Source organism: Nilaparvata lugens, chromosome 2 (genome assembly GCF_014356525.2).
Source record: "Nilaparvata lugens isolate BPH chromosome 2, ASM1435652v1, whole genome shotgun sequence".
NCBI classification, from domain to species: Eukaryota; Metazoa; Arthropoda; class Insecta; order Hemiptera; family Delphacidae; genus Nilaparvata; species Nilaparvata lugens.
The window spans coordinates 64111139-64132057 of record NC_052505.1 but is presented as its reverse complement, the minus strand read 5'-3'; the positions used below and the strand labels follow the sequence as shown (position 1 = coordinate 64132057).

The 20919-nt window shown below is 31.5% G+C and overlaps 2 protein-coding genes and 1 long non-coding RNA gene across 11 annotated transcripts in view; 2 read left to right on the top strand and 1 right to left on the bottom strand.

Annotated features, from left to right (window-relative positions):
- Positions 1-4563, top strand: part of LOC111060315 (putative vitellogenin receptor) — a 16569-nt gene extending 12006 nt beyond the window's left edge. For 6 of the 7 annotated variants that reach the window (XM_039422442.1, XM_039422441.1, XM_039422446.1 and 3 more), the window contains exons 4-5: positions 3164-3382; positions 4219-4563. In XM_039422442.1, coding sequence (XP_039278376.1) covers positions 3164-3382; positions 4219-4427 — 428 coding nt within the window. In that variant the 3' untranslated portion in view covers positions 4428-4563. Of the gene's footprint in view, positions 1-983; positions 1499-2260; positions 2373-3163; positions 3383-4218 lie in introns of those variants that run through there. The other variant, XM_022347973.2, reaches the window with a different exon arrangement.
- The window catches only part of LOC120350106, an 18193-nt gene extending 3282 nt beyond the window's left edge, over positions 1-14911 (bottom strand). Inside the window, exons 1-2 of the long non-coding RNA XR_005570611.1 lie at positions 14066-14911; positions 8769-8962 (exon numbers count right to left, since the gene is read on the bottom strand). This is a non-coding gene — a long non-coding RNA (uncharacterized LOC120350106). The remainder of the gene's footprint in view (positions 1-8768; positions 8963-14065) is intronic.
- Positions 9009-20919, top strand: LOC111060313 (glycoprotein 3-alpha-L-fucosyltransferase A). 3 transcript variants are annotated; one of them, XM_039422440.1, is made up of 8 exons: positions 9009-9184; positions 11391-11470; positions 12000-12281; positions 14908-15099; positions 15730-15927; positions 17247-17519; positions 18124-18278; positions 20297-20919. In XM_039422440.1, exons 3-8 carry the CDS (start codon positions 12120-12122, stop codon positions 20691-20693), a joined length of 1377 nt encoding a protein of 458 aa, XP_039278374.1. In that variant the 5' UTR covers positions 9009-9184; positions 11391-11470; positions 12000-12119; the 3' UTR covers positions 20694-20919. The 3 variants fall into 3 exon arrangements, with proteins under 3 accessions (XP_039278374.1, XP_022203661.2, XP_022203663.2); XM_022347969.2 differs by lacking the exon at positions 9009-9184 and adding an exon at positions 10169-10380; XM_022347971.2 differs by lacking the exons at positions 9009-9184; positions 11391-11470 and adding an exon at positions 10169-10380.

The window sequence follows — 20919 nt, the reverse complement described above, 5'->3', positions numbered from 1 at the left end:
TTATATTCGCGCTTAATCTATTTTCCTGACTTGGTAGGCCTACTACCCTACTTATTTATAAATATACTGCCGAGAAATTTATCTACTGAATTACTGATTAATATCAATACTGTAATGGCGTAGCAAGTAGATTTTCTGTTATTAAAATACATTTTGCCAGTTATTCAAATGAATTCTACGAGGTTGTAACAATTCCTTGTTCTGTATCTTATTCAACTTTTAAATCTGTTATTATTCAACCTACCCCCAGCCTGACGCTTCGTGATATTAACTGATGATTGATCAGAAGGAAGGCAGAAACAATTCTCTATTATCATCAATAAGATGACCAATGACGACCTTATTATTACAACCTCTGAAAATATAAGGATTGCAGATGAAAATGTTATATTTGTTTATGAACTCTTCAAGTTACCTATTTTTAGAAGGCTGTAACCTGTAATATTTCTACTCGATTCATGAGTATTCTTATGATACATAAGTTGAGTTAGAACGTAGCCTATTTAAAATCATGAACATCAGAATCAATTGGATAGTTATCAAACTACAAACTGGAATTGAAAGGAAACATTTTCTGGTTACATTTTTTGAAGTTTTTGAGCAACCTTAAACTGCAATGTTAAGATTATCTATTTCATGATCCCATCAAGTGATGGGAATAAAAGGAATGAATGAACTTATTGAAAATAAATCTCTCTTGAACTACGGTAGTGTTTCTTGAGTTTGATTAATAACTCGAAGTAGTTTATTTGTTTCGATTCGAATATATAATAAATAATCATTCCAGTTCAACTACAGAATAGGATAATCATTTTCAAGCTTTTTTAATTGCTCCATAATCGAATTAAATTGAATCAATTTTGATTCAGTTACATTGAAATCTAGCTTTATGATAAATTACTATGACTATTAATTGCACAAATATGAATAATAGGAAGATAGATTTTTTTATTGTATCACTTATTTGACTGACAACAGAATTCATTTCATCCAAAGTAATAGCCTCGTCATATGATTATGGATGTAACAGCCTGGAAGTTATTTCATGATTTTTAATGATGGACTTCTTAACAAAGTTTCAATTTTAAAATGCATTTTATAATCTTCAATTACCATAACATTTTATGTGTCTCTATGATTCATATTCATGCTTGTAATAGTCATAATAGTCGTAATAGTCAGTACCTAGCTCAGCATGAAGTGTAATGATTTCAAGTAACTGAATGAAAGTTGATTCAATTTAATTAAAAAAACTAAAATGTTTATGAAGCTAAGATTATGAAGCAATTAAAAAAGCTTTAGAAAATGTTTCTATTATTCTATTCTGTTATTCAACTGAAATGATTAGGCCTATTTGTTACAGTTTTCAATGAGAACAAATAGACAACTTCAACTTATTCATAATTTCAATTTTTAAAAAACAATAGCTGAGAGATTTTTTTAAGCTCAACTATTTCTTTAATATTTGTCGCTTGATAATCGTAGCTCTGCTATAATGGTGAGTAGCCTACATTCATTGTTCTTAAAATAATGAATTCAAATTGAATAATCGCACATTACACGGTTTAAAGATGAACTGCCAGCTATAAATAGTACCATATATAGCCTCCCGTGTACCTTATGTACCGGTATATTGGGAAATTGTAAAAGAATATTACAAAAAATAAATTGTGAAAGAATATATCATTTTATTTGCAATATTTTTGGCTATCTATGTTTTCTAAAACACATATTATAATTATAACTCTATACATCACATTGATTTTTGAATATAGAATAGGATATAATGTGATATATCACTCGTGTTTTGATGTTGATAAAGAGTTGATTAGGCTACTGCAAAGAAATTTTTTTGTCCAGTTAATTCTGAAATTCATGATTTAAAATAATGACGTTCCAGGTGCACGCTAAGAATGAAACTTTTTCATTTACTCATTGATTAATTTTTTGTATTATGTATTTCAAATTTATTATTTTCTCAACTTGATCATTATAAATATAGGCCTATTTATGCTTATTGCAGAAACTCATCAATCGCGAATAAATAAATAGCCTACTAGTACATTGAAGCCTATTTATCATAATATAATTATGATGATTTTGTATTCACTACAATATTGGTCCTAATAGTAAAGGTCTAAGTAGATAGATATTGAGTAGAAATATTACAGCCACCTAAAAAGAGCTCGCTTGACACTTGATGAGTTCATGAAATAATACATTCGTGATTTGCTATTGTTTGGAATATTTTTATTTACAGTTTGCAATGAGGAGGTCATTGGTCATCTTATCAGTATTGATGATAATAGAGGATTGTTCCAGTCTTGCCTCTTATCAATCATCAGTTAATGTCACAAAACGTCAGGCTGGGGGTAGGTTAAATAAATATATAGAGAAAAAAATGAATAAAATATTTAACCTACATTGATTGTCACAACCTAAAATTTATATTTGCATTACGGAAAATTATTGTTCCAGTTGATATACAGCAGTGTTAAACTGCGATACAATAAACAGAGACATGTATAATAGACCAACTTAGGATTGACAAAAGTTAAAATTTTCAAGATTATTATATTTTAGATGGAAGTATTACTTCATATCAATTTGAATCACATTATTTTAACAAGAATGTCTACTTGTGAAGACTTTATTATCAGAGGGAGTAAGATTATTGAGTAAGATTTCACAAAGATTGGTCAGTATACTATATACTTTGTATATTCTGGCTGTAGTTCCACATTAGGCTATTTGTCCGGAGAATCTTCTTTAAAAGTGATCACGCCACACATCATCACGCCAAAATCCACTGATTAAGTTAAATTTTTGCACAAATATATTTTTAATATTCATAGTTTTTCATAAGCTCATATTGGATTTTCAACTTCAATAAAGTTAAAACATTTTATTTTTGGCAAAATAATCAATAACTCTATTTCTCTATATTTTTTGAATAATTGCCAATTTTCTTAACAAATAGGATAATACTTTGACTTTTCATCAAAGAGATTTAGAAACACATTCATCCTTGTATTCTCCATATATTTGTGCTTTTCATAGAACTACGTGAAACACACGGGTCACATACTATCCAATACAACTATATGTACGTTTTTTAATAAAATGTCTACATGGAGAAACGTAATCAACTATTTTTTTGCAGAGTGTTCGTTCAACAAAGACTGTGACGAGAATGCATGGTGTACTGTTGATAAGAAATGTGAGAGAGCATGTACGAGCAGCAGAATGAATTGTGAGTCCTGGTCCCGGGACGGTTATTGCGACGGAGAACGCCACATCCCTGTGTGTCGCTTTCATTCGGCCATAGAAACTGATCCAATCAGCGATGTCTCCGAGTTGAGATATGGTTCAAAATCCCAAGGTACGTCTTTTCTGGCTCAGGTAACCACATTAACGTATACAGTGTTCCTTATAGTGTTAAACTTGATTGTCCCTGTTATCCCCCTCAAAAAAACCAATGTCCCAGAGAAAAATTGTTTTTTTATTTATTTACTAGAAGCAAGTTTCTAGAAGTAAATCACTTTTTGCAATTAAAAAGAATGACTAGCCGTCAGATTTTTCACAATAAATGAATTAATCACTCACTGTGACAACGAGATATTTCGGCAGGTCTTCGTGGAAGATGGTGGACCTGCCGAAAGATCTCATTGTCACAGAGAGTGATTAATTCATTTATTGAGAAAAATCTGACGGCTAGTAATTGCAAAAAAGTGATTTGATAAGCAGTTAGTGATGGAAAACAACATTGAAGAGTTCTAGAAGAATATTTAAAGCATATAGGTGAATATTGATGAGGGGAGGAATGATACATGATACAAACGTTTCCATTCCTGATGATTTTATTAATAGAGAGGAGAGATGAAGGATATCTTATGTAGGTACTATGTGTCACATTTTCAAAGATTTGTCAGATTTCAAAGATGTATCTTAGTGTAGAAGAACTGTCAAGACAGCTACACGTATTTAGACGACGAGAAGGATATAGATATATAGATGATCTCTTCTACAGGCTATTTGGTAGCCTATATATTACAAAAAATCTCCAATGAGGAAATTCTTGAAAAGTGGGTTCTAAGAAACAAAGATTACAACATTCATAGAATTGAAATGTTGACTTTGATATCTACAATTGAATACAAAAATCAAATCTCTCCTACCAGGCATGTCATTCATTGTTAATTGATCATGTTCTTACAGATACTTATTGCGAACACACTTATGAATGTTCTCCTGACTTATATTGTCATACCAACAATAAGTGCATCAACCCCTGTAAGGAACTATTAAAGTGCACAACGGATGGACCAGACAATCCGGGCTTTGTAGTCCTCAGGGACAACGAGGAGTACCCGGAAAGCAACAAAATCAGCTGTATTATCAAAGACTATGTACTGAGCTGTGAATAAGTATCCTCTGCAACTTAAGAAGTTGTAGAATTAATTTCAGCAATTCAAAACTAAATAGAAAATGTGAACACGTAGAAAACTTCAAATGTTAATGTAAACTGTAAAGATGTTAACAGTAAACTGTAAATTGAAATAATAAGAAGTATTATTTCAAATTCCCTTATAATATAAAAGACCTACGGTATCTGTCTAGTAGCGGAGAAAACTCTTGCAAATACAAACAAAATAATTCATATGGTTTCAGTTCATGGAAATCATAAGATGAATATAATATTCGAAGAAGGCAAAAAAGGGTGAGCTTGAGCAATACCTATTATTACTTGAGTAATAGTAGGTATTGGCTTGAGTTGGAAAAATGATAATGGTAGACTTGTGTTGTTTGAGGCTTTAAAGAGTGTTCAAGTCTTGGCTGTTGAGATCGAGGTCTCTATATACATTAAAGATAAATATCTGGTTCGAATAATTATTATCGTACCGGTATTTTATTTGAAAATAAGTGGTACTGTAGATGATAAAAGATAAACTTATTGGAAAAATCTTTAAGTTTTTGTAATTTTTAATTGAAAATCAAATTTTAATTGAAAATTTATTTCTACAAAATATAAAAATGAGCAGAATACCCTGCAGTTACTAATATTCTCAAATATTGGAATAGTCAAAGTATATAAATAGATGAATGCATATTGTTACATTGTCAATTTAAATAGAACACGTCAATACTGTGTACTGTAGCCCAACACTAAAAGGATCCCTACTGGCGCCTGGCATTCAAGTTGATCTTGTCCACAACTGGTAGCAGTAGTGTAAAAAATTATAAAATAATAGAACATGTATATTCTCATTACTCATTCGCAATTTTGGTCAAAAACAAGATATATTTTCAAATAATATTTTTTAAAAGTAGTTGAACTCATGCATATCCATCTCAAATAGAATCTTGAGTCAACAACTCGACCAATAAGCAATAACTACTAAGCAATAGTACTTGAATTGAAACAGATAAATTTGGATGAAATCTACAATATATTCCAGTTGAGATGTAAATTCTAGTTGCAGCATAAATAAAGAATCTCCTACACAGATTTTAATAATCCAGGACAAATACCATTATGTTTCTTAAATGGCAAGTATTGAAGTATATCTTTTTTAGTGTTTTATGATTTTTTTCGATTCCCGTTATTTTGTGACACCCGTTATAACAGAACCCGGATTCATGACTTTATTACCAGCCATATCGTCAGTTGTGTTGTTTACTATTATTCAGGTATATTTTTAATTTGATAATAAATAATTATAGTGATAACAAATATCGGGGCACCAAGCTTTGCTCGTTATATATTTATTGATAAACAAATCACAATTATTTTTTAAATTATTGGGAAGCACTAATATGCACTTAGCCAAAAACTGTTTTTTCCCCGAATTTTGATTTATAAACTATAATAAATAGTCCAAAAAGTAGGTTATGCTCCATACACTTGAATTCAGGTCCAATTTCCAGTCCAAACATTTGAAAACAGAAAAGTTCCAATTTAGATTGTTTACAAACCAAATTGAACAAACAAAAAACCCTCACTTAAAACTATAAAATAATGATTAACTTTGAAAATTCTGATATACTTTAACTTTGAATGATATACCATGTTATGTCAACAAATCAAATATTTCGATCAAGTTGATTAAAATTTTCTCAAAATTGATTAAATTTTTTTTAAATTTGAGCTGAGTTCATCTGCTGAAAAAGTTTTATGGTTGAAGGATTAAAAGAAAAATTAACTATTTCGATAAATTTGAAAATATTTCATAAATATGTTTCTATTTAAAAAAATATAATTATTATTGTTTTATTAATTTTACCTTCCAAACCCTTAAGGTTTCTTTATTTTCTAGGTTGTGTTTATATTTTACAGCTAGCTATACGTCAGTTTATGAATTTTGGGGATGAGATATTTTGATTTTCCACAGACGCACTCGCTCACTCACTTTTATTATCCACAGACGACAAAAGTCTCAGCTGATTTTCCGAGGATGAATTATCCTTTTAATGTCCTTCAGCGAGTTTTCCCAGGGATGGGACCTAATGCAATCAAATTTTTATATCATAAACCTACTATGTTCCAAATTTCGTGAAAATCGTTAGAGCTATTTTCGAGATCCGTTGGATATAAATAACCAGATATAAAAGTAACCAGATATATAAATAACCAGATAAATATAAAAATATTTACAGAAATTGCTCGCTTAATATGATAGGATTATAGTAAATAATTCTGCCTTCTTAATTAAGGTAGGCGCACACAGGTCGTCATCGGACGGACGGCACGCATACGACGGATTGGACGATTATACTTCGTGTAAATCTTCTTCAGACTTGGAGGAATTTGCGGCGCAGAGATATGGAGGGAGATTAGCCAATTGCAGTGATGGATTGAGTCATAGGTGGAAGCGTAGTTGTCTATTTGTCGAATAGACTCAGTCGAGACTGTGATTGCAGAGAGGAAAGTTCCCAAGTTTAACATGAGAGCTCATACATACTCACGGGAAATTAGAGAACGCTGGCCGATACACAACGGCAACATAGCAGCTGTTGTATCCCTGCCACTGTATGTATTTTCTGCTGCGCATGTCCATCCCAAGTCTGAAGTTAATTTAAACGATTTGATACATTGTTTTCAATTGGAGTGCGCATACCTATCCGCATAGTATATCCGATGGTGATCTGCGTGTGCGCCTACCTTTATACCTCCATAAGTTTATGGAGCTACACCTACTAGTGACCCCCTGGGTTGGAGAACTCGCTCAAGAACTGTTGTATTGTAATCTTTGAAACCCGCAACTTTTAATTATACAGAGTTGATGAAAATTATGGAAACAGCTAAATATTTCTTTTACAAGATTAATTTGACAATATAGGCTTAATTGGGGATCCTATTTAAAATGAAAATCTACTCCTCAAATATTAGTGAATTAATGAATGGAAAAAACTGTAGTAATTGCATGCAATGAATTCTTCAGCTGACTACGATAAATCGAAACATTTTTTATGCTCTTTCAATGATATTTTTATATCCTGGAATAGGATGAAGGCGAGTGAGTCAATTTTGTTGTTCAACAAACTTGACATGTAAAAAGATTCGAAGAATACCTACATGTTCAAAATTTGAAGCTTAATTGATCAATTCTTTCTAAAGTTGTTGTAGAACATACAAGCAGACGGACAAATAGACTTCGACCTTCAGTATGGTAAGTCAAAGTGAGAACTCGCTAACGCTCGTTCAAAAAACCATATTTCGGACTTTTAAAATGTTATCTAAATTTGGGAAAAAATAGTACAAGGAGTATCCTTAGTTTTCTCTCCCAATCAGTGCTACTTTGTAAAAATTATAAATAAAAAAAAGTATAATAATAAATAATAATTGATTCTAACACAAGACGCACCAGTATAGATTTTGCTTCATAATGTGCATATGGTATTCATTGGTGTAACATAAAACTAAGTTAACTACATTAATGCGATTAATTGAATAGCTTTTCGAAAATTGGAACATGATCTCGTTTCGTGTTGCAATGGTGCAGAGAAAATAGCAATAAAACAATATAAAATGTTAAAAAACCACTAGGCTACTTCATTAAAAGATTGAAACAAGTTTGTGTATCGCCACACCATCATCTAATATCTAGTGAACTTGAACGAGTGATCTACAAAATGGAGTAATAAGCGAAGTTTAATAAATTGATCGTTCACCATAATAATTTATGTGTTTATTTGTTCACTCCACAAAATTGGATGAATGACTCGACTCATTCATCCTATTTTTTTTTCTCTATGCTTGAATCCATCCTATATAGGCTATAGTTCTACTTGAATTGAATAGGTTGCATTTAAAAGAGAATCCAAACGGAAGGCAGAATTAAAAGGAACATTAAATTTGAATACAAATGATAAGTTACCATAGAAAGATTAATTGAAAATTTTATAAGAAGAAATAAACGAATCTTTGTCGAGATTACAATTACAATATAATGGACATGAATTCAATTAATTGACTACCTTCACTTATATATAGGCCTACACTGCTATATATTAGTAATCTATTGTGAGTTGATGATTGAAATGTTAACAGCAGGCTACCCAAAAATAAATGTAGTTTTTATTTTAACTAATAAAAAGTTAAATTTTAGATTTTTTTTGAAAAAAGCGTTATATATATATATATATATATGCATTCATAGGCCAAGGTTAAAAAAGCATTATTATAATACGAAACATGAAGTAGCCTTGATAATGTACCTACAATTCAGTTCAAGTGAGATAATACGCACATAATAGCAACTACAAACCTTTCCTAGCAGTTTGGTAGAGTTGATTGGTAAATGAATGAGCTGAATGTTCCTCTAGTGAAAAGAACACTAGATTGGTAGGCAAATATGTCGTTCCACACATTGTTTCAATTGTTGAATTCGGTTGATTGCAAAAGTAAAACAAGCAATCACGTTTCATTTAGGATTATTTCAATTCTGGATCGTTTTGAGATCTGGAAAATACAACATCCAAAGTTTTCTTTTATACGAACCTAGTGAAGTGATACTACTTTAGTTCATGATAGGTACTTTAGCAAGTGGGGTTGTCAGTTGAGTAGGATTGTTTGTTTACAGCAATAATTTTTCTTTAGATTCACCTGTCACTTGCCAGCAAACAATAAGTTCCATAAAATACTTGGAATTTCAATTTAAAAATATTCGTTGATGGAAGTACGGTATGATAATTGTACCGTATTTTGTAATCTAGAGTAATTCAATATTTTCAGAATCCGTAGAAAGTTTGAAAATGTGCTTTCAAAACGTCTTGAAATTTTGTCTACTATAGCCTGTAATGAAAATGATTGATGGATTGATAATCGGAAACTCATAAGAATAGGCATAACCTATACAAGATCATTTTTAGAAAATTTTCTTTCTTGGTTTTTAAAAATTATTCAGTATTGCGTCATTTTATTAATACATTCTTATTGTTTTTATTTTGAAGTTGAATTTTTAACATTAATTATTTTCTCTACTGCGTTGGCCCTGTCGCACAAAAGCCGGTTAAATTTTAATAGTGGTTAATTTTACGAAAACCAATCAGAGAATAAGACATTTTGAAAAGACGGCTTCTCTGATTGGTTCTCATGAAATTAATCAAGATTAAAATTTAGCCGGCTCTTGTGCGACCGTCACTTTTTGCCGATTGAGACTGTAATCCATAAAATTTGGAGCAATAGAAATTTAAAATTTGAAAAAATATTCAGACGAAGAATGATAGCATTTTATATTGTTAATCAATTGGAAAATTAAAATGTGAAATACATTATTTAAATCATTGAATAATAAAAAATCATTTATTATTTTTATTATTATTATTATCATTGAATAACTAGCCTACTTGCAGTGAAGTTCATATTCTATTTATTATAAAGGATCTTGAGAATTAATAGTTTTAGGAAATAAATTAACTAAATACCGGTAGCCTACTGGTACAGTATTGTCAAAATTCCATATGTGACATTATCGGTACCATATGTTCAACACTATATGGAATATTATAGCTTACATGAGTGTGGAAACACATGTAGGATATAATATCGTTTTTCATATTCACTTCCCAATCTATCCAATATTTCTGTTCATTGCAAAAGTAAACAAGCAATCACGTTTCATTTAGGATTATTTCAATTCTGGATCGTTTTGAGATCTGGAAAATACAACATCCAAAGTTTTCTTTTATACGAACCTAGTGAAGTGATACTACTTTAGTTCATGATAGGTACTTTAGCAAGTGGGGTTGTCAGTTGAGTAGGATTGTTTGTTTACAGCAATAATTTTTCTTTAGATTCACCTGTCACTTGCCAGCAAACAATAAGTTCCATAAAATACTTGGAATTTCAATTTAAAAATATTCGTTGATGGAAGTACGGTATGATAATTGTACCGTATTTTGTAATCTAGAGTAATTCAATATTTTCAGAATCCGTAGAAAGTTTGAAAATGTGCTTTCAAAACGTCTTGAAATTTTGTCTACTATAGCCTGTAATGAAAATGATTGATGGATTGATAATCGGAAACTCATAAGAATAGGCATAACCTATACAAGATCATTTTTAGAAAATTTTCTTTCTTGGTTTTTAAAAATTATTCAGTATTGCGTCATTTTATTAATACATTCTTATTGTTTTTATTTTGAAGTTGAATTTTTAACATTAATTATTTTCTCTACTGCGTTGGCCCTGTCGCACAAAAGCCGGTTAAATTTTAATAGTGGTTAATTTTACGAAAACCAATCAGAGAATAAGACATTTTGAAAAGACGGCTTCTCTGATTGGTTCTCATGAAATTAATCAAGATTAGAATTTAGCCGGCTCTTGTGCGACCGTCACTTTTTGCCGATTGAGACTGTAATCCATAAAATTTGGAGCAATAGAAATTTAAAATTTGAAAAAAATATTCAGACGAAGAATGATAGCATTTTATATTGTTAATCAATTGGAAAATTAAAATGTGAAATACATTATTTAAATCATTGAATAATAAAAAATCATTTATTATTTTTATTATTATTATTATCATTGAATAACTAGCCTACTTGCAGTGAAGTTCATATTCTATTTATTATAAAGGATCTTGAGAATTAATAGTTTTAGGAAATAAATTAACTAAATACCGGTAGCCTACTGGTACAGTATTGTCAAAATTCCATATGTGACATTATCGGTACCATATGTTCAACACTATATGGAATATTATAGCTTACATGAGTGTGGAAACACATGTAGGATATAATATCGTTTTTCATATTCACTTCCCAATCTATCCAATATTTCTGTTCATAGTGTAAAAGACTTCAATAACAATAGAAAAATGCTACTTTCTCTGAAAGAAATAAATTGTCTTCATAACTGTTTTCTACGATGTTCCATTTATGTTTAGCTCATTATGGCCGGGTGATGGAGATATCTGCTGATTGATGTAAATAAAACTTGTTGCAGAGTTGAAAATTTCACCCTTAGGTAGGTTCAGGCTATTTTAAATCTTAGTGGGAGACAAACATTTTTTAAATAATAAATTTCAACTTCATTGAATATTATTTCTATGTTCTATGTATTTTTGACCAAACGCTAATATTATACTCATCTACTAGTTCTATTATTTTAGTTTTTTATATCATTGAGATTCTATGAATAAATTCAAGACTAAAATATATGATGTTGTTTAAGTTTTGAGGTTTATATGTGAGTTAACAAAGTAATTGGCGTTTTGTCATGCACCGCGGTAGGTTTCATAATATTATCAGGTAGCCTATTAAAATATTTCTCTTTTCTAGAACAGCAACAACACATAGTAGTCAAGTAAAATTATTTATTTTTGTATTAATCAACAACCATTTTTGAAAGAATAATTCAATCCAATTTTTCAAAATTTTTATACGGTAACAATAAATTTAAATCAACACGGTACACCTAGTCTCAAAATTTCACATCATAAACTACTTGATTTGAAATGTATTATCTAACAAATAAATTATTGTTTCTGACACAGAAAGTCTGGTATTAACGCATTGACTAACGCCAGGTCTGCTTAAAACACATCAGCAGGTATAAATAACATACCTATATTTTCGAAATTGAAATTCTACATGAATAGTAGGAGTAAATAAGGATGGTGAACTCTAAAAAGTGTGGTCAATTGGCAGTTGGGATCATAATATTTATCCTGTTCAATTGCATCATCAGCAATTATCTTGATTTGAATTCGATGGAGACTGAAACGCGACGGACCTATTTCTACTTGAGAGACTCTTTATCCAGGCAAGCAGAAAAGGTTTGTCTGTATAATCAATATTTTAGCGTTATTATATAACGTAGGCCTACACCACTGCAATCTGTAAACTTTATTCAAGGAAAATAGGAAGAACTGTAAACGAAAAATATATTTCTGGAAGGAAAAATTACTCAGCTGAAAATGCTTGAAATTGATTCACATATCTCCATTTGTTTATAGGCTATCAAGTCTCAAAATTAATATTGAAACACTATTGAACAGATGTGATCAATCTCAAGCAAATCGTTCCAGCTGATAATTTTATATACTAGTCAAAATAAACGTATAAGTCAGCAAAGGGTCAGAGGAAAAAGTTTGGAAGACATTTTTTGACTCCACAGTTCAGGGTAGTAAGCAGGTAAACTTATCAAAAGTCCTGAACCCTACCCCTTGTGCTAGGGTAGTGGGGGTGGCTGAAAGATACCATTTTTTGGTTTCTCGCAGAAAACTCGAAAACTATGCATCACGGTCATGACTATCCTATACAAAATTGAAGCTTAAATTTCCTAAAATTCAAATATCACAATCATTTTAATAAATCTCACAACGGTTCCCATATCTCTCTTTTACTTTTCTAGATATCCGCTCTTAAAAAAGAGACATTTTTGAAAAAACACACTTCGTTTAATTTTTGCTTTTATAACTTTTTAAATATCAATGGAAAAAATCCATGCTGATTATGAGCTTAAAGAGCATTAAATTCTCTCCAATTGATGTATAATTTTACAAGTTTACGCATTTCCCCAAGACTATTTATTGCAGCAGCTTTAGTGTTGAGTGTGAAATCTCCAGTTTTACAATATAATAGACCAAAAATTGACAAAATAAATTTGGAGGAGATGTTTTGAACACAATTTTTGGCTTTGCAGCTATGTTGGGACTAGTTAGGGAGTGAACATATTAAAATTTCCCATTCCTACTCCTTGTGCTAAAGGGATGAGAGTGGTTTAAAAGTTGCATTCAATGTTTTGCTTACACGATTTTATCTTGAGAAAAATGCTTTCAATCGTTATGACTCAAAAATGAAGCTTGAAAAATTCTCTACAATTCTTCTACAGAGTAGTTTTGCGATCTTTCCAACATTTTTTAGATATAAAATAACAGCTTTTTATCCAATCTTTTTCTCTTTCAGGGCTTATCACTCTCTAACAATGCATGGTAAAAATGAATGCTTATATAGTGGATTTGTGGAGCATTGATTCCTCCTCAATTTGATGTTTTATTTCAATATTTAATGTTTTCCTTTCATTATAGCAGATTCAATGTAGGGGATGAAATTTTCAATTTTGTAACAATTGATCAATTATTGACGATGAAATTCGAAGGGAATGTCTGGTATACAATTTTTGACTTTGTAGCTCAATGGAGACTGGTTTTGAGGTAAACATAGCAAAAATGCGCATCTCTAGCCCATCTGTTAAAGATGTAGAACCGCTAAGTTGACACTAACTTGTTGCAGAGTTGAAAATTTCACCCTTAGGTAGGTTCAGGCTATTTTTTGAAAAAGAAAAATCCAGAGAAAGAGAGGAGTTTCAAGGTATTATTTTTTTGAGTAGCCTACAGGGCAAACCGCTTTTCTCAATGAACAAGGAGATAATATACTAAAGTGTAGTTACGGAAATAGATGGGAAACATAAGCAGGGATCTTTAGAAGACAAATTTCAAGAAGGTGAAGTCCCCAATTGTGATTAAACTAAACTCACATATAAGTAATCTTATCTTGGGAAAGAAACGTGTATTACAAGATCAATATACAAACAAATAGTAATAAAAGAAGACCTAACCAGAGAGAGGGAAGGAAAAGCAGAATTAGAAAAGAAAGGTGATAAGCAGTCATAGGCATAGCTACCGCAGATACAGACAGATTGCATTGCAATGGTGCTTGTGATGATTAATCAATACTTTTCAACGGCATCCTGTTACCACGCCCGGTATTGAACTTGCTTTTCACTACTTTCAACAATCGGATTGACTAGGTGACTGACCCTAGTAATGCAACCGTGTCATTTTCCTACAACCTTATTGATAGTGATCAGCATAAGGCTCTAATAGAGAAGTGCGTTTTTTATTCAAAATATGTTCATAGATGTGGGCATCATCAACAAAATATTTACCTACTACTGTTGCCAATTCTATTTTAGTCTCTACATTGCAGATATTGTATCACCGGATATGAATCATGTATTGGACCTGTGACTCAAAATTTCAATCAGTAGTTTCAAAGTAAACGAAACAAAACATTGGATTCCAATAAAAGAAGCAGTTGTTTTTACGTTCTTTGAATATTAATATTATTCTTTCATGTAATATTAATTAATAATAATATTCTTTAAATTTTTTTATCACCACTTGATATTTTTGGCTCCAGCCTATTAGATCAATACTGCTGTCAAACCAGTCCTGGTGGCCCCTCTACTCTTTCTTTCAAGGATTAAAAATGGGAATTTTTCCCACGCGAATTTTGGTAATCACAGTTGAGAGAGCTCACAATCCTCCTTTTCTATTTTGTGCCACAAATGCCAGAGCATTTTTCAGCCAGTATTATTATTATTTGTTGTACTCACTTTGCCAGCTTATGTGTGCGTGAAAATTAAGACGAATTGACTCTTTAAAACTGTTCTTCAAGATTTCTCCATTGAAGGCAGAGAAGCCATGGTTCATGAAAGGTGGCACTCGTTGGCCAACTCCCGCCGAAGTGGACCAATCAGGAAAGCGCAAAACGAAGCTGTGGCCACACGAGGATCCTGACAGCGACCGTATGCTCAACCAGTACATGTTTGTGCCACCTGTCTCACCAAAACCTAGGCCAACCAAAAAGGTGAATACATTTGCTTCAACTTATCAAACTTACTGTCTGACAAAAAACAAGAACATCTAACCTCATATTCTCATTTATTATTATCTAGCCTCAAGTTGATATTAGTGTAACCAGTGCGCAAAGTGGCATTTTGCCGCATCAAACGAAACCTACATACGAACCATAGGTGAGTCTCTTGATTTCAGCATTATGAAAGCATATTTAAACATTAGAATGTAACTAGTAAAACAATTTTGCCTTTCACTTTTTGTGTAGTTGAGAAGTTGATATTGTGGTAATTATTCATATTGAATGAAAAAGACTAAGAAATCAGTGGTTTTTTGACAATTTCTTAGTCTATTTCATTCAATTTTGCCTTTATAAAAATTGCGGCAACTTAATAAAAAAGGTAATTTTATAATACTGTAATCTACAAATTTTGTACCCAAGTATTATTCTTATATAGAAATAGTAGTATTATACCGCACTATTAATATTTTAAGGAATTCGTTAGGTGTGTGAGAAATTACACCCAGAAGGAAAGAAGTAGAAATTTGGCATGATTATTGATACAGTGGATTGAAATAACTTTTGGTATTGAATTTCTCAAACATAGAAAGCCCATTGGAGCATTTATATAATTTTCTGCAGATTCTGATGTGGCCTACTATAATATTCTGGGAAGAACCCAAGGGAAGTACCGGTATGATACCATTCGCTAGCTGCCCGGTGAGTAATTGTGAGCTTACTACAAATGAAGAAGAGGCAGCTAAGGTTGACGCCATCGTATTTCTTCACCACTACATTGATCACGAAGTCCATTTTCGTCAACAAAGAACAAAACATCAGGTAAATCGAGTGAGAATTTTTTTAATTTTTAGAAGAGATCGCAAATAATCACAGCTTGGTGTATAAAATCACTTGTCAAATAATGCAATTTTCACTGGAAAAAATCTTACAATTTCACAAAAATCTGTCATTTATTAATTTATTTATTGTACAAATCACTATAGTCATGATTATAATCATTGTGACCATGGAGGGTAATAATTACGTCATTGGGATAGTTTGTTGTGTTTAGTTACTAATAATAAATGAATAATAATGTATTTATGTAGGTACATTATGTATAATTTTCCTACATTCAAATCATTGGGGATCTATCATTTTCGATCTAGGTATTTGTTGAAGGTGTATATCCATGTTTCATAAAATGAGTGGGGATAGATATTTAATGAGAAATACGTACTGAACAAGGCAGTTCGGTTACTACTACACGTATTTTGTTGAGACTTCCCAAACCTACTTGTACCACATTATTTTAAAGATGCTTTATTTTTCTGGGAGCAACATTTTATAATATCCTTCCTGAAAAATAAGGATGCTCAAAATATTTGCAAAAAAATTATCCAATGAAGAGTTGGCTATGGCTTCATTCTCCTTTGGAAATTGAAAACTTCTGCTGTGTGGTAAATTGAGTATACTCAGCTTCAACTAAAAAAAAAAAAAACGTATAAGCATACGATTATGGTCCTTTTCTGAAATACTTGTGGTAGTACCTTGTAGCTTCTTCTTCATTTTCATAATGTTAACTTATTGATCCACTTTGTTATAATTCCTCTCTCTTTTTCTAATGCTTAAATCCTCAAAAAATGTATTCGTCTATTATTGTTTTCTTCTTCTTTCTGCCTTGATACTTTGTTCATTAGCTGTTGATTTCTCAGTGGTGGCTTCCTCCCTATTTTTCATATGAAATTAGTGTCTCATTATGAGATAATGTAATGAGAGAAATCCTCTATTATGTTCCATTATTTCAACTCCTATTCACGGACAAAAACTTTGCGTAAGTTCTTTTATGAATAGTTATTTTGTTAATATCGGTTCCCATATAAATTAGAATCACAGTTAATTTTTCAAATGGTTATTTTCTGGTTTGTGGTCGGTAACTGGTGCATTTTGCCTCTAACGACCCAAATCAAATATTTTTTCCAAATAATAGCCAATATAAAATCTCCACATAGAAGACAGGTGCTCTTGAAAATGACACGTTATTTGATCAATTTAATTAGTCTGTTAGGAGAAGCTCTCATTTTATAAATATAGAATCTATATATGGTTTGGAGTTGTGGAGGAAGAGCTGACTATTTTGAATTGATGTGTGTTCTAAGGTGTGGATATACTATAGTATGGAAAGCCCGATATGGACTAAAATTCCAAAAGGACTAGATGTATTCAACTGGACAGCCACATACATGCAGAGAAGTGACATTCCCAGACCATATGGCAAATGGATCTTCTACAATGAGTCAAAAACTGAATGGGATGGTCCGCCTAGAAACTTTGCTAGCGGAAAAACTAAGAAAGTTGCCTGGTTTGTATCCAACTGCAAAGCCTCCAACAACCGTTGGGAGTTTGCAACAGAACTCAGTCAATACATACAGGCGAGTAATAGGCGAGGCCTACCTCAATCAATATTCTATCAAAAGATTGAACAATTGAAATAAAATTCAAATTAATATTTTTTAGGCAGACTCAATACAGCAACAAGTGTTAACTTGACGGTACCCTACTTTCAGCACAGGGTTAGGGATGAGGATTTTCAATTGATGTTCACCTCCTAACTAGTCTTAATGGAGCTGCAGAGTAAAAAAAGGGGTTCCAGATATTGTCTCCAAATTACATTGTCAAATGATCTATTGTTGCTGTATTGAGAATTTCGCTCTTAACACTAAAGATGCTATAACAATTGATAGAAAGCATAAAATTGTGAAAAAATATTTCAAATTGAGAAGAATTTAATTATCTACAACCTAATGTTTAGTACTTAAATTTTCGATGCATTTTTATTGAGTAATAAGCCTTGAAAGTTCAAAAAGTTGGAAGAAAAACTGGAAGTCTTATTAAAAATGTTACACATCTAAAAGTAGTAGGAAAATCAATTGTTGAGATACAGAAGAGCACACTCATTCATATAGGCTACTCAGGCATTTTATTATTTGAAATTGAACTAGCCTATAGATCTTCTTATAAAGGGCATGTTCGCAGGTTGACATTTATGGACGTTGTGGAAAACTAAAATGTGATTCGGAAGACAAAAAATGTGATGAATATTTGGACAAAGATTACAAGTTCTACTTGGCATTTGAAAATTGTAACTGCAGAGAATACATCACTGAAAAGTTCTTCAGGAAGGGCTTAGGGTACGATTATGTTATTTTTATACCAAATGTTGAATCTTTGATTTTTTGCTGTTGGGCCTATATCGAATTCGGGAGAGAAACATATTGGGTTAATCCTGTTAATTCTCTCTCAATCACTGATTTGATAATTGAATGTTTATTTGCGAATAATGGGATGATGCCAAACACATGCATTAGTAAACGATCTTATTGGTGCGATTTGAAAAGTGAAATCAATGGTGAATTTTCATGAAATTGAATGAATAAATAAATGAGTTGTATGCGTGAGTGATGAGTTGATGCATGAGGGATGATAACATGAGAGAGGTTACGTGAATCGAACCCAAGGCCGATATACAGTGGTAGCAAACTGGTGTTGCAACACTCCAGGACACTATATGCTAGTCTTGATAATAATTTATCAAATTCAAAAAAGCATTCAATTTACCAAGTTTAGTACTGGCAATTATTAAAATCAGTATAATTAATGATAATGATTAGAATATTATACTTGGAATTACGTCACATTATTTCCAAGTTTTAAGTCACCGTTGCACTTTCCATTAACCACTCACAAGCAAAAAAACTCTTGAGGTCATCATCCGCGATAAAATAAAATAAAAAAACATTCGTAATAATATTAATAGAGGATACTCACACTCACCCCAAGCCTAATATTGCACCCCAAAAATGCTTGTTGCTCCCTCTAGCTGTAGGCCAAATATATCTAAAATGTGCATCTGGAATTAATTACAATGCTATTTTTGCCGAAATATAGCAAGCAGTATATTATTTTGGTCATTGAATTAAACTCATATATGATAGAACGTTTATCTCTTTGTTAGCTTCTAATCATTATTTTGTATGCCGTTACACAATACAAATTGTCACCTATAAATTTGGAAGAAAATAGCACAAGGACTACCTTATTATTATATCTACCAATGTTATTACATTAGTGTCATGTGCATTTAAATAAAAAAAATGCATATTATTGTAAGTTTTGCAAAACTATAGAAAACAGAGTGTCTTTTTTGGTATTTCAATTTATCTCATATAAGAAAATTCATACTATTATTTTTATTAGTTTGTACTCATTGTGTTGTTTCAAGACAACTAATGTTGTTTACATTAATCAAGTTTTCTTGAATTCAAGTTTTTGTAAGATTAATGTATTTTGCAAACTTGAATTCAAGTTTACAAGAACAGAAAGTTGAATTCACTATAACAATGTAGACCAGAATTCAGAATACTGAATCTAGTTCAATTGAATCGAGTAGAAGTTGAACATATTTGACTGTTGGATTGAACTTGTAATCTTGAAGGTATAATCCAACCTAAAAATGGGAAAATGAGATAGAATCAGTTGTAAGTCATTTTAGAATGTAGGTGGCCTATAGAAACAACTAAATAAAAACTTTTATTCATTCCATTCACTCCATTCACTCACGTGAAAATGGCATTTATATGAATGTCGAAACATTTCGTGAGTAAAAAATAGTTTGAAAAAAGGGTATAGCTTGATTTTTTATTTCCAGCTAAATAGAAAAGTATGAAAAGTAAGAACAACAATTTGGAATTAATTAAATTTTTCACTTCATAATTTAATACTTTTGAGTTGATGAATACTTTGAATCAAGTAAACTTGACTTCAAAACTTCGAATTTTTCAAAATCGTCCATTTAACTCAAACGTTTAAAAAAAGAAAAACTCGAATTCAAGGAAACTTGTCCAATGTAGAGCTTTTTACTCTATTTGCTTTATACTCTATCCATGCTTCATACTCTATCTATGCTTTATACTCTATATTTCAATTTAATTCTTTTTTTTTGAAACATAGAAAGCAATAGCCTATATCTTATCATTATAATTATCTCATATATTGTGAAGTGCACTATTCTCTTCGTTACCTTGTACGGTACTCATATTGTATTCCAATAGCCTATTAAATAATGCATATTCCATTTCACTTGTCATGTTCTCATTCGCAGAAAAAGGAAATGATTATCTGATTCGATGTTGGTGTTTTCTTATTGCAGTCACAAAGTGATTCCTATAGTGATGGGTGCTCCAAAGGAGGATTATGAGCGGGTGGCTCCAAAAGATTCATTCATTCACGTTGAAGATTTCGCCACGCCCAGAGATCTGGCCGCCTACCTTTACGAAGTCGACCGCGATGACAACCTCTTCAACTCCTACTTCAAGTGGAAGGACATGGGAGAAGTTCTCTACCCCTACTTCTATTGCCGACTATGCGCTATGCTCCACGATGACCACATCCCTCGAAAATACCACCCCAACTTCCATGATTTCTGGAAAGCACCAAACTCATGCATTGGTGAACGATATTGGCGCGATCTGAAACGTGAAATCGGTGGTGAACTTCCATCAGTGTCATGGAACGGAAATGATGAGAAGAGTGTGAAAATTGATTGACAGTAAATAAATAGAAGAAAACTAAATGAATGTTGATTATAGAAGTATTTATTGTTTTTCTTCTTATTTTTCTTTATTTGTAATGTTTTTTTTGTGAAATAAATTTCAATTCATTTTCGTTTTGCATTAGAAGGCGCACAAACATAAAAACACCAAAGGTTTATGTAGATATAGGTACCTCTAAAAAGCTTCCTCCATTAAAAATATTTTTATTATTTTGAAGAGA

Coding starts and splice junctions, on each gene's coding strand:
- LOC111060313 (XM_039422440.1), top strand. CDS start 12,120: ATGGTGAACTCTAAAAAGTGTGGTCAATTGGCAGTTGGGATCATAATA. Junction 15,928..17,246: donor AACAAAGAACAAAACATCAG/GTAAATCGAGTG, acceptor GTGTGTTCTAAG/GTGTGGATATACTATAGTAT. Junction 17,520..18,123: donor AACTCAGTCAATACATACAG/GCGAGTAATAGG, acceptor GCATGTTCGCAG/GTTGACATTTATGGACGTTG.